At 37.3% G+C, this 23,748-nt stretch overlaps 1 protein-coding gene across 1 annotated transcript in view; it reads left to right on the top strand.

Annotated features, from left to right (window-relative positions):
* The window catches only part of NRG3 (neuregulin 3), a 431,515-nt gene that overhangs the window by 352,372 nt on the left and 55,395 nt on the right, over positions 1–23,748 (top strand). The window contains exon 4 of the mRNA XM_050899232.1: positions 3,290–3,316. Coding sequence (XP_050755189.1) covers positions 3,290–3,316 — 27 coding nt within the window. The remainder of the gene's footprint in view (positions 1–3,289; positions 3,317–23,748) is intronic.

The following is a 23,748-nucleotide window of genomic DNA, read 5'->3' on the forward strand; positions in this document are numbered from 1 at the left end:
GTGAGGGGGGAAAGGAAGGGAAGAATGTGAGTACATTCAGGCTCTTAAGAGGATTTTTTTTTCTTTTTTCTTTTTTTTTTCCTTTTTGCTTTTGAAGTCTCAGAGCAGCCCAAGTGGTGCTGTTGTTTCTGGGATCAGAACATCTTTTGTTTTTTAAACACAGAGGCTTGACACTCAAACCAGGGAACAAGGGGAAGGACACAGAGAATGGTCATGTTACAGACTGTCTTTTTGCAGTTGTAAAAAGAGGGGGGGGGGGTGGAAAAAGGAAAAAACAAACCACCAACCATGGTTTACTACATTTGAGCAGTGCTTGCATGATATGTGGTGGCATGGAAGGCTTGTTTGCAATGTATAGTCCCTGAGGCGCCGCTGTCACGTATGGCATTTCCCACGGTGCAGCCCGCGGGCTTAGCCTGGCTCCCAGCCGAGCGGCCTTTGCCGCCTCCCGGCCGCCGCAGTGCTGCCGCTGCTGGCTCGGGTGCAGCGTCCATTCCCCAAACACAAGGGCGAGCGCAGGCTTGGGTGCTGTTGCCATTGTACGTGTGCCACGGCAGCGGGGCAAGAGGGCTGCGCTAGTGCCAGCGTGCCCTAAATCCGCAAGAATTATAATTGTATTATTTTCTATTCCCAGATAGCTGCTCACAGAGCTTGTTGAACTATGCTTAATGATATAAATTGGCAGCTTGGATTTTTTTTTATAAACCTTTACTATAAAGGTTTATCCCATTAGAATTCCTTTCCTCATAATCTGGGTAAATCAGCTTTGTCAGCAATATGTATTACACTGGTTGCTGAAGTTGCTTTCTAGGCACATGAGATATTTAAAATAACCTGACATGTTTCCACCCTCTCCAGTTGAACACGTTTCTCAGGAAGGCTACAGATACCCTTGACTCTCACTTACATATAAGCCACTCAAAGATGAACTAAAATGCTTTTTTCCATCTTTTTGAAGGAAAGGTGTGTTTTGTATGCACTTTTTGAGAAAGCGGCTTTTAACCATGTTGGTGAACTCAATGAGGACATTGCAGGCTGCAAATGGAAAACATGTAGAGAACATGTATAGCCCAGTTGGGAAAGGAAGATTGTTTTTTCACCTGCTCTACATAGACTTAAAAAGATGATATTGCATGATCTTGCTTCATGTGTGAATATCCCTAGCTCACTGGAGACCAGATTATGGTGCTTTCATCTCTGATCTCTGTTATCATTTTTTAAAGTAAGCAGTTGTTGAGTGCATCTTGATCTGGTTTACAGAAGGATGCAAGGTGTGAATTGCACACAGATAATATTTGCAGATTTCACAGGTACAGAAAATTAGAGGAAAAACCCAAGTTACGAATCTCTGTGAATATAGTATGTTGAATGCACTTTTGATATTTCTGATCTCATGCTCTTATAAAAATTACATCCCTGCATCAAATGTACCAGGGATGTTTGTACATGACACTTGTACATGAATGCAAGAATACAGATTAGAAGATTGTAATGTGGAATACTTATATGTATGGTTTTGAGTTATATATTTAATACCAAAAAGAAAGATTTATTTGGGTGTCACTAGACTTGCACAATGCGCCTATCCTAACACCATGCTAATAAGGTATTTATACCACATAACGTCATCTTATGTTCTTTTCTTTTGAGATGCATATTGTGTCTTCTGCACGAAGATAAATAGGGAGTTTAGCAACTATTATGTAGATTTGCATGCTAAGTGAACTGAGCAAGCTGATGCTCGATTCCTTCTCCTGGAAGAATTGAAAGGTTGCAAAAGGTGAATCACTCCCAGCATTTTCAACAGAAACCCAAATATTTCACATTCTTGTCACAGGTACCAGAGCTGACAATTCGTATGTTGAAGTGTTTAAAATTACTGTTGGTTTATGTTGGAAAATCTTCTTTTAACTTTGCTGTGTAGTTCTTAAGTGGACTTTTGAAAATTCCAGTACATTAGTTAATGGGACCAAGTGTTTCACACAGCTCCCAGTAGTGCCGCGAGCCAACACATATAGTCTTGCTCTGTCTTTCTTGTAACCCTCCTGCTCTTTCCCTACTGCCGCCTTCTCCGCACACACTGCTCTTGGAAACTTTGGCAAAATCATGTATTAATCTGTTCTGTATTAAGGAAATGTGACTATAAATTGAAAGGAAGACAAACACAACTAAAATATTTTGCTTATATTATAAAGGGAAATATTGCATTTTTCTCAGAAAAAAAAAAATCCTTCTTTGTTCTTTATAATGCAAATTATTACCTCCCATGGAAAAGCAACATATTTCAAGTCTAGCATAGAAGAGAATTGCATTCTGCAGCCTTTCTGAACGTCCGGCCTTCCACAGTTTCAGTATGGACTTGAAGCTAGTAGTCCTTACACACTCAATTCTGAGAAGTCAGTTATCCTTTCTTCTGTTGCCCTGTCCCTGCAGGATGGAGAGTTTGTTATTCTTTAATCGCATATCAACTTAAACATACTTCCTATCGACTTAAAATTAATAGGTGTTTTATATAAATTTAAATCTACTTTGCACTAAAACATCTGTCTGCTAGAGACGTATCATATCCTAATTTGTCATGTGAAACAAGGGTCCTGACAAGTTTTGCACTCCATGTGGTAAATTCAGTCAATATTCTAAAAACATTAAAATTTTTGCTTCAGATCTAAATGTCTTGAAATTATTGCATCATGTCAGTCAGATGGCGAAGTAGGGAACATGGCTACTATCTCTTGAAGTCAGATTTTCTGTTACACAACAGATAGCAGTTGTGCAATCACGTTGGGTGCAAGTGTGGCCACTGTGCTGTAGTGAGAGCTGCAAAACTCAGTAAAAGCCTTCCATTCATCTCTTTAGATTTTGATCTCTGTCAGAGAAAATGAAAGCAAGAACCTTGTCTAACTAATGATAGTAGTTAGCATGTTGAGAGAGGAGTTTCAGGAGGAAGAGAAAATGAAATTCCTGTAGGTAGCTGGCTTGAGGCACTTCAGTCGAATATAAATATAATGAGTAAAGGCGTTCGTGTCCTTCCCCAAATACACTTCCCTTCTGTGACAGCTCAGTGCCCTAAATTCCTGTCTTAGGATTGCCCTTCGAAGGGCAGCATTCTGCTTTTCTTTTTGACGAGTACCCACATAGTGGGCCCCTGACCCCACATTGCGTTCTGCAGCTCTGCCATATAAATATTGAATGCTACCAGTGATGATAAAGGTGATATTTACATTTTAGTCTATTTCTAACATTTCCGTCTCTTTTTTCTTTTTTCTTTTACATGCTTTCTTGGGTATAGCAGACCATTTAGGAATTGAATTCATGGGTAAGTTTTCATTTCTCTTCCTTTCACTTGCTAATATTTATCTTCGTGCCTTATCCCAAAGCACATGGAAGTTAATGGGAAGACTCCCATGGCCTCCATCAGTGGATTTTGGATTGGGCTTCAATTATGTTTACCGATTACATTTGAAATTATATGAGGATTTAATTTTTCTCTTGTCCACTGCTAGGGGGCTTACAAAATACATAATGATGTTTTGGTATTTTATTGGTGTTTAATGAAACATAATATAAAGATTATATGGCCATATCATGACATTTGAGGAATAATATTTTATATGAGATTTTAGGAAAGAGTTAATGCCTATCTTCACGTAAAGGGAAGTAATTTTAAATCAGAATATTTCTTTTTCAGAATTTGCTGTTACGTTATGAATGTTAAATGTAACTAGGTTTAATGAGAACCATTTCATTAGCTTTTAACAGACAGGTCAGAGGAATACTTTTAAGAAAAGGGACAAATATCTGTGATTCTGTGAAATAAGTTAACTTCAGATTAGGAAAAAGCTAAAGCAGGAGTGAGTAATTGCTTCTTATAATTTTGGAAAGGAAAAGATGATGTTCTATTGACTCAAATGCTGCCCTGTAATGTATTCACAGCCTGATGGAATGATAGGCTTAACAGGTCACTGCTTCACCTCTCAGCTGGTGATCTGCAGAGAGCATAGGTAATTTCCTCGAGGAAGCCGAGATTTGTCCTTAGCAGAGTTAGTGGACTAGTGAATACTTTGTGTAAAAACAGCTTGCATAAACCATTAAATGTGACTGAAAACACTATAATAAAAAGCTTACAAATTCACATTGGAGTCATAGAAAAATTACTTTTAATGTGTCCTTTCCCTATGTTGAGTTCTACATATTTTTTTTAGATCTTAAAAATAAAAATATGATAGCCTAGTGATTTTAAGTGGTGATATGGGGATTTTGTTGACAAGTTGAGTATAAGTTGTCATGAAACCAATGTGGTGATGAGTATTAACTGCATGTCAGGCTGCATTAGCAAGAGGGTAGCCAGCAGGTTGAGGGACTTTTTCCTACTGCTTTTGGACTTGTGTGGCGTACCTAGAGAACAGTTCTCTCTAGAGAACTATTCTGTGATCTCCAGAAGTTTAGTGTTTCACTTCACTTTATATGAAACTTTAAAAGCATAGGTGGAGTCGATGCAAGTGTTTTCTCAGACTTAGTGGACAAGCACAACTGGGAAATGGTTACTTTAAAGGCTCTGCATATATCCCAGTTTTACTGCTTAACTTAAATTGTAAGCAGCAGTCTTGAGGCATACGAACTGAAGGACAAGCATATACATAAAAGAAACAGAATAAGGAATATATATAGGATTCTTAGAGTAAGCCTTTCCATAGGAAGCAGGAAAGTATTACCCAGGAGGCAAAGCTGATTTTAACTTTATTTTGAGCATTTTAGTTTCCTCATTTTTTTTTCAGACATCTCTTTAAGGCTTGAAATAAAGCCAACCCCTGAAGTCTTGGCTCAGAGTAGTCTTCTCATATGAGTAGCTTTCTGATTGTCTTATTTAATATCGGAACAGATCTTGATGGTATAGAAGTTAATGAAATCTTGTGTCTCGAGCCTGAAAATATTATGACAGCAGTCTAAAATAAGGCTTGAGGTGGTTTTCTGTGGGCTAGAAAAAAGCAAGTTCCAGAATCATATGCAAAAGTGAAATGCTTGTGCTTCCTAAACCCTCCTCCAATCTTTTTGAAGAATTACTTAGGAAGTATAAGCACATACGGAATCATTACTGCACACATAGCAAAGTACAAATCCCCACCCTGTATACAGAGAGATCAGGGCACAGTATACTCATAAAATTAGGGCCACTCATGCAAAGCCTCTCCCATGAGTTTACTTCTGTACTGTAGAAAATAATTGCAATTAGTGGGAAGAGTATTTTCCAATTATGAAATATAACGATGTATAGGTGCTGCAGAGCTTAGCCTTGTTTGTATGTGATCCAGGGAACACACTTTCTAATGTTTTCATTGCATTTGTGGGCTCAGTTGCCTTAGGAATTCAATTTCCATCGTCATCTTCCAGAAATTTTGCTTGAAAACCATGTAAGCCTGGATTCCCAGGGAAGGTTGAACTCCTTCCACAGTAGGTAAAGCTAAAATCTCATGTAGATAGGAACATCTGTCTACAGAGGTGCCCCAGGGGACAGATGCAATGTACACTAACTACACATCTAACTTAGTGTACATTTGCCAAGGAAAGTAGATGAGCGTAGTCACTTTTTTTGCTAGACTCTCAAGAATCATTGGAGTGTATATACCTACAAAGTCCTTTTACTGTCCTATTAGGGATCTGTTGTCCATGAATTTGTGTATCCTTTTGTGAACCAGCTGATACTGTCTTCCCCCACAAGCTCCTGTGGCAGCCAGTTCCAGAGCTCAGTAGTTAGAGGCTGTGTACGTTGCTTTTCCATTACCAGTTGAAATCCGCTTCCTACCAGATCCTTAGCTCTCACACGCAGGACTTGTTGAACAAGAGTTATGCATTCAGTTTATCTAGCACACTGACTGTTGTGTTAACCGCTCTCATGTTCTCACACCGCCTTTGCCTTTTGGATATTGTCAGGTTTATGTTCCATACAATATTCAATATTGTGCATTCCCAAACATGAATACCTGATACTTTAATGTTGTTGCTGGCTTTGGTTTGCAGTGTCTGTTTCTTAGTATGGATAGCAGAGATAAATGCAGGCATATTAACGTGGCATATCTGTTTTAAAATGTTGCAAATGTAACAATGTACGGTTCTGATGTATGCATGTGCAGCTTCTCTTGAATTAAATGAAAGCCAAGTATGTGTTCAAGGGACACTATGTCCTTAAAAAGGTGCATTTATTTATTGTGATCAGAGTGGCCAAGCTTTATGAAATTTCTGGTGATAAGGAAATGCTTTACACTTTCTAGTACCTCAAAGAAAAAAAAAAAAAGTCTTGTGTTTGATACTCACTTGTGAGAGCTAGATTCAATTTCCATCTCTGATTCGATCTTCCGGAAAGGCTTTGGGCAAGGTATTTTAATCTCTCTGCGCCTTAGATTCTCAGTTATAGTAATTTGTGTCAGGGTTTCTGCATTTAGATTCCTCAGCTCTCTGGGGAGTCTCTTTCAGTAGTGTGTAAAACAGAAACTATTTCTTCCTTGCAAGAGGGTGCAGACTTCACTGCCTCCTTGCCTGTGCTCCCCAGTTCCTCGTAAGAGAGCACGGCGGTGCATAGGAGAATAGTGTACAGCTCGCGCAGGAGTGCAATGCACCTGGTCTGGATTGGTGCACGTCTGCATGGTTCCCAGTGTCTCACCAATGATGATGCGTGCAATTTTATTTAAATTTCCAACATGAAGGTAAGTAAATATTATCACAATGTTCCTACAAACCAGAAGTCTCCTTGTTGTATTAACAGTTTCATGTCAATTGAAAGCAGGCTGGCTGTTGGTAATGCTCATGTGAGGCAGCGAGTTTGTAAAAAAAGAGAGATTGAAAGCAGCAACTTTTATTCAGTGAGAAAACCAAGTGATGTATTGTTAACATTAGATGGCATGGGGATATGAGTATCTACAGCTTATTATCATTTTTTGATCCAAGTGGTTAACTGCACTTCAGGGCTGAATGGTTTATTTTTGTCTGATGGAAAATTTCATGATGAAGCCAAATATCTCTGATAGCCAACATGGCTGATCAGGTTACTTTGGTGCAACAGGTAGCAGTTGAAAGCTGACGTGGAGACTGACCTTGTGCACGTGGTCCCAGCTGCAGAGTGAAATCATTGCTTTAACTGCCAGATACAAGGAGATGCAAAAGCCTGAGAGTGATCTTTGGAAATAAATGTTCTGGGCAAAGAGTCAGTGCCCGAGACAAGGAGTCGTCAGTTTTACTCATTTTGTACACTGAGAATGAGTAGTTAAGGTGTGTTAAGGGATGAAACGTGAAGGTGAGTGAGTATTGGAATAACCCGCTACAGTACATGAAAAAACATGACTATTTCAGCAATTCACCTACACCATCTAATCCAGTGATCCAGATCTTTATCTTTTGTTCTGTAACAGTAATTTACGATGGATACAGTTGAAAATAAAATGCCCCAAGAAAGTGCAACAGGCAGGTTGCTACAGTTTTGATGGAAATACAGTCGTTACATGAAAAAGTCCTCATCCTTAGGCTGCTTAGCAATTAAACCAATCTCAATGGTGTAAACAATTATGATGTGATAACCTGAATCTCCCCATGCATGAATTGCAAAAATAATACAGCAGTTGCTATATTTAGTCGCTACTTTTAACTTGCTGATACTTAGGCCTTACACAGGAAATTAATATTTTCCTTAGAACTAGTTATCTTTTCTGGAAAAATCAGAAGAAGCTTCACTGAAGTCAATGGAGTATGAATGATATATAATACCCTTGTAAGTGGTTAATCGTTAAATAACATTTAATTGAGCAGAGCAACAAAGTAACTCAAGAACGGGATCCTATTAAAATTTATATATCTCCTTGCAACGACTACAACGTGAAATGTATTCAGTTTTCTGTACTCTGAGCAGTTGTTAATATTGGAGAAGATGGTGCATGCTTTAGTTTCACTGTGCTGATTCTCACTGCCTCCTCATTGCGATAAGACGGTTGTATGCCTGAGACTCCAGGAACACATGATCCAGTTAACTAAATTGACTCTGTGACCTTCCGTCATGCGCTGTGACAGATGCATTTTGATTTTTCCAAACTGTAAAAGTTGGTTTTGCTGATGGGCAGTATAAGCAAGACTGCAACAATTTAGTATTTTTCCTGTTTGCAAAGAAAGAAAAAAGTGAAGTTCAATAGTTCCTGCATAGCTCACAAAATGTGCAGCTGGTGAGCTGTCCTCTGAAACTCAGTGTCTTGTAGCAGCAAACAGACAATGAAAATAAATAACCAGTGTTTGCATGGATGGTCCTAGCCTTAGTTACCATTTAGCAGCTCTTATCTGTTATAAAGCCCTGTAACACTCCTGTCCTCTCTGGAAGAGAGGATGTATGTTCAGTTACATGAGCAAAGAATGTACATGTTCTAAAGGACATATGTTTAAAAAATAAAGTTCAGTTTTCTCTGTATTTCTTTTTTAAAGTGTAAAGCAGGTAGATCCTTTTCTGGTAGTATGACAGACTGACTGTTTTTATGCTCCTGTTTACACAAAATCTATTATTAGAGATGGCAATCATCCCCCAGTACTATCAAAGCGTATCTGTCTAATAATTATATTGTTGTTAATCATAAGCATTTAAAATATTTCATCTGTATTCCTTCAGTAAATTCCTGAAGAACTAAGAGGGGCTATTCTGATAGGCATTGATACTTGTAAAGTTTACTACCATTGTTGTCATCGCTCCTTGAATCTCTTTGTTCTTCATCCTGCCCCAACTTTTCATTACTTTCTTCTGATTTTACCTTTTGAAATTTAGTAAAGGCTTTGCTCTTGGGAACTTGTCTTTCTGTTTGCTTTGTGAAATACCTGTCCTTCTTAAGTATGCTGCAAAATAACAATAGTATCCTGAGGCATGAAATGCCTTTAGATCTTCAGCACTTTCCACAGGATTCTTTTAGCTGAGAAGAAGAGTCATTTATCACCTCTAGAGAAAAGAGACCTGAGCACCAGAAGAGAGAATTTTATAGAAACAGCTGATGTCTGTATGCTATAAGAGTAATGGATGAAGCAGAGGTTCCTCAGGGGCTGGAGGAAGCTCTGCCAGTGGTTTCACCAGTTTAGGAAAATGTACCTCTTAAATGAAAGTCAACGTGCATCTGGTGAACATGTTGCAGGCTGCCTTACAACATCTTGGCTCAGTTTGGGGGATATGGTTTGGTTTTGGTTTAGAGGGAGGGAGAGATTTATCCCTAGATGTTTTGTGGCTTAGCTACCATCCTGGTTCGGTGCTACCATCTGTACTTTTCTCGGTATGTCATTTTTCCAATTTGTCTGCCTTTTCTGTATTGGCAATGAACTGGGTTGGATTAACTTGCGTTGTTTTTAAAAGGCAAGACTAAGATTTACCACGTGGTTAACTTACGTGTGATGTTAATTGCCTGTAGTGCTTTATCAAAATACTAATGCTGTGAACTGTGTGGATAAAATGGATAAAATAATGTTAATATATGTAACTTACTCTGGTGACCTTCCTCTGTGTTTGGTTTCTTCTGCTTTCTCTAACTGAAGCTACTAATCATTTGTGATGAAAGTTATGGAAACTAAAAAAGAATTGATAACACAGTATGTTGACAAGTTTAGAAAGCCAGAATTGGTCTGGGTTTCTCTCTTTCGCTGGGGGCAGGGTTGGGAGGAGACACTAGTTGCATTAAGCAGGGTATCAGTCTGTACAAGTAGGTGTATGTCATCAGTAATGCTACGTATAACCACTGGTCTGTTACTTCCAATGTGAATGTGTACTGTGTATCCTTATGTGCTGATCAGGGGGTACTAGTAAGGTCAAAGCGTTACCTGTGGATTAGAAAAGAGAATTTGTGAAGCCTTAAAAATGGATATTGTGTACAAGCCTCCAGGTAAGTTTCCATGTAACTCCTAGTGCCAGGTACAAACCTCTTCTGCATGGTGCTGGTTTCAAGAACATTCATACTGTATTGTCACCTCGGAGATGAGGGATGTGTGCTTCGAGGATGGATTTCAACTGAGGACACAGCATCTCATCTGCATACAGAGGGGCTTTGCTGTATTATATCTCCATGTATGCAAATTATGTGTACATTCTGGTTTGGGCTCAGGCATGTGCCCTAGGTTCCTGCATGGCTGGTGTATCTCAGAGGTAAAGACTTTTTATCATGAAATACAGGTAATTGGATGGCACCAACACTGAACAGACAGCTGTGTATTTAAATGTGACCTTATCCCCAGTCTGTCTCGTAACCTGCATTTTGAATGTGGTATTTAGGTAAATGCTTTGCTGAGCTTGAGGAATTGTTAAAACTTACACCACAAGGGCCTGCTCATGCAATTAGATGACTTGCAATGTTGCGATTTTACTCTTGGCCTTGTTTGGGCTCAGTTGCAGTTTAACCAGATGCAAAAATGTGTAGACAGTGACTTGTATATATTGTACGCTACTGAAACAAGCCTAGCAGGACAAAGGCGAGATCTGCATGTCAAAGGTGATGGTAGAGACAGCTGCCAGAAGACTTACCAGCGAGACTTTATATTTCCAGTTGAGAGAGGACCTGGGAGGAGGCTTCAAAGTAGTAAGTACAATCCGGACATGCCCATGAGAACTTGGAATCCATTGTTAGGCTACTGGAGTGGGGATTTTTTATTAGTAGAAGGTTGTTTACTGTGTACTGAAGTTATCTTGCTACAGGAGACGAGGCTCCAAATGCCCAAGCTGTGCCACGTTTATGCAGCCACAGTGAATCAGTGTTACTTTGTTCTTTTCCTACTTGGAGGTGTTATGTAGATGTCAAGTCTCATTCAGTAAATGATGCAAGGATTCAGAAAGCAGAAGGTAAGTATCACAATAAATGTTCCATGACAGTGGTGCACTTGTAATGTATATTACGGTTGTATAGAAAAATTGATGTTTCTGACAGGGAACTAAATCTTTCTGTGTCCTCTGTGCCTAGAATGAGTAGAGACAGTGTCCTGCCAGTAATTGCTGGAAGCAGAGGAGAAGGGTAAGCAGTGTGGAAAAATTGACAATGCGCTATGTAGAGCACTAAATTATTTTTTCATGTACTTCCTTTTCTTTTCTTTTGCAGGAGCTGTAGGATATTGGGACGTGGAGAAGTACAGAGATATTATTCCTACTCTGACTGATTGTTTTTAATAAAGTTATTTTTATGATAATTGAAAATTGTCTCATGATCCCATTTCCTGTCCCCATCAGCATCAGTTTATCCCCATTTCAAAACTAACCAGTGTGTGCTGAAAAACGCTGTTTGTCCAGTTACCCAGGGTATCTATCAGTATTTGCTTCTGACTAGACAGCCCAACAGTTATCTGGGAAACAAGCCTGAGCAGCAGAAAAGGAGGGGGAAAAAACAAGTAGTGTGTATTAGTGTGCAAGTGTTGTTCTTGTATGCTCAATTCTTAACAACAGTTTAAACAATCACAGAATTGCACACTGTTGCATGCAGATGACAGACGAGCTTTTTGTTTACCAGTGCTGACTTTTCATCTTTGAATGGTAAAATTAATCACTGTGAAGCATTTTCATTTAGTATGGACTCAGAATTTTCAAACACCATTTGGATCATGTTCATGTAGTTTAGTCACTGTGGTTATATTTATTGTATCAGTCATCCAGTAATTCTCATATGAATTAATATGATCCTTTTTTATTTTTGTGATACGTTAATTATGTACTACTCCATGCCTACTTTAGCAAGTAAACTCTATTGTAATATAGTATTACTCTATGGTTATTCTTTCAGGTCTCTTGGTAACTTTGCATTTCACATTCAAATAGAAAGGAAAATCAAAATGGAAATATAAAATAATAACCTGGTAACGGAGGAGCATAAAATGTGACAGTATTGAAGTTCTCAGCAGAATTAACTGAAACAATTTAGGACCTTCACTATTTGACAGAGAAATACAAAAAAAAAAAAATCCACTCAAAATAACAGATAGGGAAGAGCTAGACAAAATGAATTAGACCAAGCAGTTTGTAGAGGAGATGGAAGTGAGGGAAAAGCAGTTTATTTGCAGTTAAGAGCATTAATACTTCTATTAGTAGTTTCCCACACGTTGCTGTTAACGGCTAGGACTGTAAGTTGTTTCTGTCATTGAAATAATGACCTTAGACTCCAAAAGTGCAAGCTTTTAAGTCATGAAAGGAACATGAAGTTAAATAGACTGAAGAACTTCCATACCGCAGTGCCGAACGCTGCCCTGCCTAAGCCTTACCTCCATCTTGTGCAGTGGCCAGCTGCACTTGCAGCCTTCTTGCCAGTCCACCGTGGCATGGAATAAGCACCAAGTTCGTCAGTGCTGTAAAGACTTAAGTATCTCTGTGCAAGCCAAGGATATTTAAAATTGATGCCTACAAAGACTTTGGGTGTTTTCAGGGTGTTAGTTGACTGGAAATTTTGAGAATTGCAGTGTTGAATTTAATAAGAGTTACTTTTGTCTGCTCGTGATTTCTGACTAAAACACGTGGAAGTCAATAGATATTTCAATATAATTTCTATTATTTCTAATATAATCTACAGAACTTGAAATCAAGATCAAGTGTGTGACTGGATTCACATATGAAGTGAGCTTGTCCTTTTCATGATTGGCTCATCTAAAACTGAAAAACAGATAAATCCCTCAACAGTAGTTACAAAAGCTAGCATGTATAAGTAATTTTGTGTAATTCTGCAAAGCTAGGAGTATCTTCCTTTCCTCTCTTGAACTTCCATTCTTCTTCTCCCTACCTTTTCTCTTTTGTACCCACCTCATTCTTTTCTTTTTTTCTATACCCCTGCAGACTTTCCTTTTCTATTAGTGTCCTGGTTTCGGCTAGGACAGAGTTAATTTTCTTCCTAGTAGCTGGTATAGTGCTGTGTTTTGGATTTAGTAGGAAAAGAATGTTGATAACACACTGATATTTTTAGTTGTTGCTAAGTAGTGTTTATACTAAGTCAAGGATTTTTCAGCTTCTCATGCCCAGCCAGCAAGAAGGCTGGAGGGGCACAGGAAGCTGGGAGGGGACACAGCCAGGACAGCTGACCCAAACTGGCCAAAGAGCTATTCCATACCATATGACATCATGCCCAGTATATAAACTGGGGGGAGTTAACTGGGAGGGGGGATCACGGCTCGGGAACTAACTGGGCATCGGTCAACGAGTGGTGAGCCATTGCATTGTGCACCACTTGCTTTGTATAGTTTAATTCTTTTAGTATTACTATTGTCATATTATTATTATCATTATCATTGTTTTTCATTCCTTTCTGTCCTATTAAACTGTCTTTATCTCAACTCATGAGGTTTTTTTTTTCTGATTCTCTCCCCCATCTCACTGGGTGGTGGGGCAGTGAGCGAGCGGCTGCGTGGTGCTTAGTTGCTGGCTGGGGTTAAACCACGACAATTAGTTTCATAAATTTATCGATCAATGTAACTTACTCTGTTTGTGTTGCTGTTTAAAGGAGTAACTACGAATCAGTTGTATCACAACTGCTCTATTTAGCTTTAATGGAGAGTATGACACTCACACACTGAAGTTTTACTCGTTTATAATTGTAATATCCCCTCCTGTATCCAGAAGTGATACAGCATTTGAAAAATGGAAGTTGCAATATACACTAACTTGCCCGGCTCATAAAATATGAATGCTCAGAAAATGAATACAGCAGTGTTAATACAGTTAATCAGCTTTAGAAAAACAGAAATATGTATTTATCACTATAATATACACTTGCATGGGATATTAATGAAAAAATACCAGCTACTTTGTTTTCTGTATTTATTCTACACTGTGCTCGTTACTCTCGTTCAACTAATTTAAATTTGTTTTCAGGATAAGGACAATTTGCTTCTGATGAGAAAAGTTTAGGTGTCTTCTGTGCCACGTTTTTCTTTGAGTCTGTAAGGTAGAGTCTATGCGCTGAATATAAAGCCAGCTGTGCTGGAAATTTTGTACATTACAATGGACTTACAGGGTAGACCTTTAAAATTGTTGAGCTATAGTTGCATGTGATGCATTGTTAGAATGTGTACCATAAAAAAATAAGACTTTATTAAATTCAAATTAATAACCTGCCTCAGTGAGAATAGCACTGTGACTGCTGCTAATTTTGCTGCGTGAAGTTTCTTTATGTTTCTGTACTTTGGGTAATGTGCTTAAGTCAAAACCAAGAAAGTGTCCTCAGTTAACTGTTCAGTTAATGAATGATGAAAAGAAAATCACCAAAACAAGTAAATGTTTTATTTCAGTCATTTTTTTTCTTGTAAATCTCTGTAGTGTGCTTTTAAAGTTTCTCTTGCCTGATGGAGAGTCTCTTTTCAAGGTAAGGTAGTACCAGAGCATCTCATTCTTTCAATTAGTAGTGAATCTTTTCTTTAAATAAGATGGCTGACCATTAGTGGGAAAAGGTGAGTGAATCCTGTAAAATTCCTATAGAAACAAATAAAGCCATTTTAAATTAATTTATTCCAAGAAGTGACTTAAGGGTGAACTGGAGAGAAAAGGTGGATGTACTTGGCTCAAATTATGCTGTTTCTTTGAAGTTAAATAGCTATTCATGTTTTTTTCCCAAGATTACTTACTTTAAGCTACATGTTCTACTCAAGTTTTTGCTCCAATAAGACTAGATTATCTCATGAAAATCTCAACAAAAATATCGAAATTCTATTACTTATGAATGGTTTGCCGAATATGACTAGTGGTTTGTGAGAACTACACTGGAAGGGCAATATCTTACTTCTCAGTATTGGGTCACAGTGATGCAATTGGTGTGGATAGAGGACATCTGAAAGACAATTAAAATGCATGCCTTGTAATCGATGCTGCTTTATTGAACTTTTATGGCAGGTGTTGTTCTGCTCAAGGGGCGAGTAATGCTGTTGGCTTGCTTTTTCAAGTCATTTGTAATTTTTTCTGTATCTTTTAGGACTTGGTAGTATTCATGTATCAGTTATTTTTATCGTTTCATTGCCTCAATACCTTTATGGATTGGATTTAACATCTGTAGGCCATGAATCAGTTCAGTAATCATCCCGTTCAGTCTGCTCATTCGTGTGCAGTGAGGATCTAGCAGTCCTTGCGCAAAGAAAATTGAGAATCACCTTTAAGTTTGCAGCTGTAACTCTTATTGTGACAAACTGCCTTGTGAATTTAGGATTGAAATGTGCTCCAAATATTTTGCTGCATGTCTAGCCTGTGTTCCTGGATTCTGGTGGTGCTAGTTTACCATCTCACCCATGCAGCAAAAATGGGGACATAGTCTGTTCCCCTTTTTGGTACTGTGAAGAATGTGGTGGGGAAACAGTTCACTTTTTAAGAAGCCCATTCCCTGCATCCCCACCCCCCAAAACATGCTCAGTTTCCCCAATTCTTTTATAAATCTAAAGCTTCAATTTAAGTTTGTAGATTTTCTTCTCTCAATAAAGTACACTAATAAAAATTCATGAAAATACCAGTATATGATTAACTTGTCTTGGAATTATCTTATCATAAATACATCCCATGATGTAACGTTACTGTTTTCTCCCATTCTATATTCCTTATTCTTTATGGTATCAAGTTGTGTACCATCAATCATTTCATTTATCCTTTTGTCATCTTTATTGCTTGCTCAGTCTCTCTGATATCTTCATCTTATCCTTCATTCTTTTGCTCTCGCTGTTCTAAAAAATATTGATGCTTATGTTGATAGCACAGCTGTGCTGATAGACCTGCTTGCAAGGTCTTCTGCTGTTCAAAGGAGTCTGTCCCTCACTGTCATTACTCTTGTGTCACTGTTCTTGAGAGAATAGCTTTTTAGCTATTTACTTCCTTTAGCTGTTTTTCCTTTTATTTCTCATTGTTTGGCACACCTCTGTTTGCAGCCATCTCTTATTGCGTGATTATTTTGGTATCGTTATTACTTCTGCTGTTGATGTTATCTTTTTTTTCCTTACCAGAAGTCTGTAATGTTAAATTTTCTGAATTATTCATAAGTCCATATATGAACACCTGCATCTATTATTCAGAACTTCTTATTTTATTTCTTTTGTTCTAGAGCCTAAAACCTCTTTTGTAATTTAATAATGAATACTAGCCTTCAGTTTTTTCAGAGTTCTTTTTGCCGACCTCATGTTTATCTCCAAGGTCCCAACTGTCTTTTAGTTATTTGTGAGGAGCACTGCAGTGCAAGGAGCTACATACTTCTTAAAATAATTTAGAGTATCCCTTCCCTCTTTGCTATCTCTGTCTTTATGCACTAACCTCCCTGTGCAATATGTCTGAAGTGGTTCCTGATCTATAATATATTATTTACTAGCATACAAATCTTTTTTCTCTAATTCTTAATCTTTTATCTGAGAATATTACTTGACACTTATTGCCTTTTTAGCTTTAAAGGGGTGGTAATTTAAAAAAAAAATGTTTTCTTTTGCTTTATGCCACCTGTTTTACTCCCTTGTGTAGTTTTTTATTTCTGTTCCGCACTTGTCTAACTTCTGTCCACTAGAGCATTAGTTGGTGTGCCTGTGAGTTTTCCTGTTTAATTAAAAAGTATTTGTAGAATGGAAGTCACAGAACCACTGAATAACTCAGAGTGGAACCTGAAGACCTGAAGGTCTCTAGTCCAACCTGATGCTCAAAGCAGGGTCAGCTCAGGTGCCACCAGGCTGCTCAGCGCTTTATCCAGCTTAGTCTTTAAAAACCGGAGACTGCACAACTTCTCTAGGCAACTTGTTCCAATGCTTGACTGTCCTAATGGTAAAAGGTTTTCCTTATATCTAGTTAAAATGTCTCAATTGATTATTTGTGTAGAAATATTCTGGAATTATATATTTTCTACTACTTGAGACTTTATATTTCAGACAAATAATTGCTTATTGATGCTCAGTTCTCTGCTTATTTAGAATGTTGTGGTTTTGGTAGGTGAAAAAGTATTTAGTCTTAGTTTTGATAGTCCTTTTCTTGCCCTGTCAAAACTGTACTAGTCCTCATTTATTTCTGTCTTTTTACTACTAGAAAAAGTATGTGATATAATTCTAAAGTAAAGTTCCCTCTGCGGCTTTGTAATTATCCAGTATAATTACAGTATAATATTTTATCAGCTTTATGCAAAAGCAGGTTCTAAAATTAATGAGCTGCAGGACATTGTTTTAGGTTAGATCATCATAACTGAAAAGCTAGGAAATTATTGTATTTTAGACGTCTTTGTTCATGTAGTATAGGTTTGTTATATAGAGAATTTCTCACCTAGTGCCTGATTTCACATTAAATTCTGTATTTAGGCAAAAATGTAAAGAATTAACTGGAAGTGTTGAGATTTCTAATGGCCACAAAGACGAGCAAAGCAGTTTAACAATCTTGACAATCAGTTTATGGAAATATGGTATGTAATCTGCTGTGATTCCTGATATAAGACCATTTAACAGAATTCAGTCATAAGAGTACCAGGAATATTAGGATTCACCATCAGTTTATCCATATTCTTTAAAGATCTTTTGGGTCTAGCACAACAGAATTAGAAACTGTTTGAAACAGCTTCAACAATGCAGTCTCATCTTTAAAGAGCCTTAGAGTTATAAACTTTAGAGAATGCCATCAAAATAAGCTTGAATAGGTATTTAAAGCATAGGCCTACCTTTAAGAAAACTCACAATCTGTTCCGTAAATGCTTTTATTGATAGATGTATACTTTTGCAATAGCCTGAATCAGGAGCATAATTATGAAAGGTGGATTAACAGTCAGGATTGACTCATGCCTCAGTGTTGAAAATCTATGATAGGTTCTTTTTTGATTGCTCTTATGCTGTTTCCGTTCTAACATTGTCTATATTTAAAATGCTTTAATTGTATTCTATATTCCAAATCTATGAACTTTAAGAGAATTTTAATAACTTTAAAATAATTAAAATGCCTTTTTAGATAGTATTTCTACTTTCATATCTTACTCATCTTTGTGTTTTAGTGAATGTTTACATAGCAAATATGACTGTAGTATTATTAAAATGTTTTGCATAAGATGTTTTATGACATTCTTCTAGGCTGAGATGCATCTGTTCCATTTTTATGGTGAATGGTGGCAGTGAACAAGCAACTCAATAAATCCAAGTGAAGATAATAGAGTATTCTTTCTTTTCTGCTGTTTCTATGACGACGCTATCAGCAAAAGGAAGAAAAGACTAATGATCTCCCTTTAGGGACAACTTTTCCTTTCCTACATCATTTTACATATTGGCCAAACTTTTAAGAACGCTTTTCATAAAGTAAGATGCCTATAAAAATGCAGTTTGATTATTAATTATGATTATTATTTCATTATGTACTTCTGGTAGCACTCAAAAGTGCTAGTCACTTCCCAAACAAAACAAGGGGCATGGATGCGTGCTCTGCACTAACTTAAGAAACAAATAAACACAAGAGGTAACAACGTGTGTCAAGTTGGGTAAGATGACAGGATATAACCTGGCTCTTCTAGGCTGCTGATCTGACTCCCAGGATGAGAATATTGCAAGATTCTGGGTTATGTTGCACAGATATGCTCGTGAAAATAGGCAAATGCTCATGAAAGTGAACATACTTGGTTTTAATCTGAGATAAGAATGCATATTGGCTATAAGCTTGAGATACTGCTAGCACAAGTGAAATAGGTTGTGAGATCAAATGATAGCAACTGAAATGTACTGAAATATGGCAGATGCAAATCTTGACTTCTAAAATACCCTAAGATCACCTTATCAGTGATCACTCTGCCATTCTGCATTGATATTACTTAACAACCCCAGTAATGCCTTGATATTACACTTCCCCTTGTTTGCGTTCAAAATGCTGTTGTAATCTCTGGCTTTTGTAACACAGGAGCTGGGTAACTCAGCATTCCACTAATGAAATGAAAGGGTCATGCAACTTTAGGGAGTCATCAGAATACTAGCTCCAATCCATTACCAAAACCACACTATAGCAGGAGAATGTCTTTATACTTTGGGACACATTTCTACTGTAATTTAAAAGTGGTATATAAATCAAGGATGCTGTTTTACAGAAGTGATTGATAATCTTTTTTTAGTTCATTGTACAGTCTAACGGATCAATAGCTTGGGGTTTTTTAACACTCTGCAGCACACTAGCACTGTGGACTAGCTACTGTAAACATAAGTTCCTAATGTGCTCTAGTATCTATTAATAATGTATTCACTTATGCAGATAAAAGTACAGTACTACGCAAAACTGACCTGATGGAATTAGTTTTTTCATTAATAGTGTATTTACTCAAAGAAGTAAATGTGGAAGAAAAATTTACTTCTCAAGAAGTAGTGTCTAAATTAAACAAAAATCAAATTTATAAAATAAAAAATACTAAAGTTTCACAATGCAGTGTGCAAGTGTCCAGTCAATTCGTGAGGAAATGTAAATGTCCTAAAATTGGATTTTACTTTTATTGAGATATGTGTTAAAAAAAAAAAAAAAATTGCAAGTGTTTAGAACTGAATGATGCCTTCCATGATATTATTTCCCAGATTTTACACTACACTAGTGCAACAGGTTGCAACATAGCATTATTCTAAAGCAATTATTTGCTGGTACTAATGTAGATCTTCAGTGTTAGAGCTCAGATATGAAAGGAGGATAATCAGACATTTCCTCTACCATAAGTAATTTTTCAATACTGTTCTTACCTTAATCTATGACATTTACATTTGAAGTCATTTACACGGATAGATTCTCTGAATAAGGTGAGAGCTTTTGAGCATCCTTTTGTGACAAGTTTTTTTTGCTGGTCATTTTGGCTTTTTTTCTTTCTCTTTTTTTTTTTTTTTTTTAATTGCAAGGAGTATATTATGTAGCAAGTCCATCCAAAATGTAACTGAATTCCTTCTATAAGTATAGTGCCTTTCTGTAAAGCCTTTTGTTTTAATCAGAGATCTTTGTGCTGTTCTCACTGTCCTCCTGACAATGCAAATACAAGTATATATTAACCCTGCCGTGAGGCTGATGATTTGTTTTGGTTTGTTTTCCTAAGTTCTACAAATCATTTTAGAATTGTGTGATTTTCATGTCTTCAAGGTTAAACACTGTGTTGAATGGTCATGTGGTCATTTTGATTTCTTTTTTCTGTGCCACAGACTTTGTAAACATTGCCATGGCCTGGCTCTTCCAAAGTAGCTTCCGTATGATTATCAGCTGTTGCAACTGAGGTTGTTGAGCATCTTTCTTAACAAAATGCATAGAGAGGATTTACATTATAGGTTATGTGGTCTAGATAGTCTTGAGCACTTACAGTTTGAATCAGTATCAAACTGATGATTATTTTGAGATTATTTTAGTAAGAACGGGTTATGGAAGTAAATATGCTCTGAAGAAAAGAATATTTTTTTGTAAATGGAGGATAAGAAACTTGTGAAATCTGTTGCAGCTGCTTAAAGGGAAACAGTTTTGCAGATTGGAAATTTAAATCTAAAAGAATGATATCAAATATTTTGATAGTTTAAAAAAAAAAAAAAAAAGTATTTTCCCCGTAACCATGATAGGCAGTTAAAAGGTAGAAAATAATATGGTTTTTCCTCTTTTTTTGTCCCTTTCTGATGTTATATACATTGATTTTTTTTTCCTGTCTTTAACTTGAATGTAAAAGGATATAGTCATTTTCATTAATGTTATTTTTCATTTTCTTCAGCAAGTGAATCATACATTAAGATCTTTTATTCACTAAGTAGTCTGAATGCAACTGTGTGAGCCTTTTTAGTTAGCCACCCAGAAAAATTAATCATAGAAGATCTTTCCATTTTTGGAAACCAAAGGTAATCTTTTATGCTTTTAATGACTGTACTTGTATGTTAGGTTTGTTTGGGTTTTTGTAAAGTTTGTCCTGCAGTTTGTTAGAGATATTTGATGGTAAAAAACTCTGCCATCTTCGGTCATATCTGACCTGTCCCATTTGGATGGGAATAACACAGAGCGATATGTCAAAGGCCAGAGTAATCCCCTACAGAGCAGAGGGCTGCCAGCTAGCAGCCAGTGTTTCCATTAGGTTTAATGAAAAGGTGAGCTTGTACAGTAGCACAGACAAGAACAGAAACAGAATTGCAGGCGGGTATGAATTCATTGAAAGAGTGATGGCAAGAAACAGATAAAGAATTTTGACCACAGTTTTACTTTCTTAACCAGGAAGAGATCAATTTCTTTTTGAAGAATTTGGTTCTGCTGTGTTCCTGGATATAAATGTGAGATTTCTGTTGTGCAGTATGATAAAATGCATGGTTGCAAACTGATTTGAAACTGTTTGTATAGTTAGTGAACAAAAGTCATTTCAGATAACATGTGCTCTCATTTACAAGTTGACTGAATTGTCTCTAAAATTAATATAAGTGATTAAAAAAAAATCAAAAACATATTTTTGTATCCCAGGTACCACCATAGATTCTAATTTACACTTCTAATAAGAATAATTTCCAAGAAGTAATGTAATTGTGATTTGTTTATGTAACCTGGCATTCACATCTTTTATCATTGCACCTGTCAAGAGAGCTTCCTTTTACTCTGGTGGAGGATTGAAAGATATAACCTGCAAATCCGGCTATATCTTATGAAAATTTAAGTGGCTAAATATATAAATACATGACTATATTAGATGAAACAAAGCTTAATTCCTGACAGAAAATCTCAGAGAAATCAGTTCTAAAACCAAAAGTTTCATGAACTAAAATACGACTCAAGTAAAATGAAATAAAGTTGTTAATGGAAAATTACTGAACTCACAAATTTTTTTGTCTGTGGAAATACCTAAACCAGCTATCTAGTGTATCGATTCCTCTTCTATTTTCTGGAATCCTTTCTAGTTTTCTATTTTCCTATCCTGGCTTCTATTTTTGCTAAAGCATCTACACACACATTTAATTAACGTCACATTTTTTCATTTGTGTTATACACAAACAGACAGAAAAATCCCTATACTGTCATTCTAATCTAACCTACTGATCTAATCGTGCATCGTCTAATGACGCATCCCATTTTGTCCAGGCACAATTATAGCAATTTAGGAAAGTACATTTTCCTTCCCTTAATCCCCCTGTCCTCCCCTGAGGCAAAGCGTACATATGCTCAGCAGCTTTCATGCTTCCCCCTGCCGAATGCAGCTCTCGCTGCACGTAGTCTGTGGTGTAAGAACTGCTTTGGCAGCTGTGCTTGGATTCCTCCACCTCCCTAAAGAGGCACAAGTGCTGTGCTGAGTAGCTGAGCTGCTCACCCACTTGCCACACACACGAGGGTATCTTCACATGTACCTCGGAGGGTAGGTACCCCGGGCGATTTTAATAGTCGTTGTAGGTTCGGTATTCACAGGGTAGAGTTGCCAGCACGTTTGTGAAACTGCTGATAGATACTTTTTGGCTCAGCGTAACACATCTCCGTAACTGCCTGATAAGGAATATGCACCGATAGCTCCTTTATTGACTGTATATCCCCCGGTATCTGCCTAGTGTGTCTTAGGTAGGGATAAAGAAACAATTGAAGCTGTGTCCAAAACCACACGGGTACCTTTATAAAATAAGCAAATTCCATTTATTTTACACTGTTAGTGTTACGGTTGGTGTTTTCAAGAGCATTTGTTATGAATACAGTGAAGAAATAATGTTCTATCATCCAAAATACTGTGTATGATATGTCTGAGCCCTTCTTTTTGCTGCTGTGCCTTTCTGCACCTGCTGCGAAATTGCTGCTTTTCAGGGAGGAGACAAGTAGTGTCTGAAAAACACCCTTGTCTGCTGGATTACTTCCCAGGGTTGTTTGCTCAGCATGGAGCACGACGGATCGGGGTTGTAAAATGCTGTAATTCCTCCTGTTGACCCATGTTTGTACGCCAATCGATTAAGACAGACGCTGATGTAGGCAGGAAAGGTAAAGTTAAAAACAGAGGGGAAGGTCCAGTGCCTCTTCAAGAAAACAAGGAGAAACCACTTCAGTGTTGGTTAAGAGGCAGCGTACTCGGCTGGAAAAGGCAGCAGCGATCCTGTGAAACATTGTGATTCTGTTGTTGTAGAGGAAAAGGGTTTGTTTCCTGTTGCTACCCTAAAAGCAAAGTCTGGGAATGAAGGCTCTCGTGGCAAAAGTGAAGCTAGGAGTTTTGCTGAGGAAAAAATTCAGTAAGTGTTACAGCCAGTCTGCTTCTGAGTCAGAAAATCAGTGTCGATCTGGGGAAAAACATCAATAAAATGTGCCTTTACGTGAATGATCAGGAGACAAATGAAGGTTGTTCTAGTGTGGATGGTGACCTATTGTACATTGAACTACTTCTGCAAGTTTCTGCTTTTGCAAACATGAGGAATGTTTTTTCTGGCTGTTCTGTAGGTGAGATAGGAGTGTCTGATTTAGAGTGGTTCATGGCTTTGTACACTACCTAGTAAATGTACCATTGCTAAGTTTCATATTGGGATTTAATTAATTTTGCTTTTCATGTGATAGTACTTCTTGTGCATATTTTTATAGGCATTTCTGTTACTGAAAGCAAACTCATATTTTTTCCTTATTTAATTTCCATGACACTATACATTCTTTTATTTAGATTTCCAGTTTGCCCAGGTAAAACTCTTACATACCCCCTTGTACTACAGTTTTAACACAATCTAAGTATATCATCATTATTTATTAGGCTTTATTAATGGGTAATTATGCTGAACTTCTACTAGAAGGTTATATAGGTTTTTAACATACAAGATTATTGTGTTATATGATTAGAAGCCATAAGAGCAGTCCAGTTTTAAGGGGAAATGTAAGCTTAA

This window comes from Gymnogyps californianus, chromosome 6 (genome assembly GCF_018139145.2).
Source record: "Gymnogyps californianus isolate 813 chromosome 6, ASM1813914v2, whole genome shotgun sequence".
Lineage (NCBI taxonomy): Eukaryota > Metazoa > Chordata > Aves > Accipitriformes > Cathartidae > Gymnogyps > Gymnogyps californianus.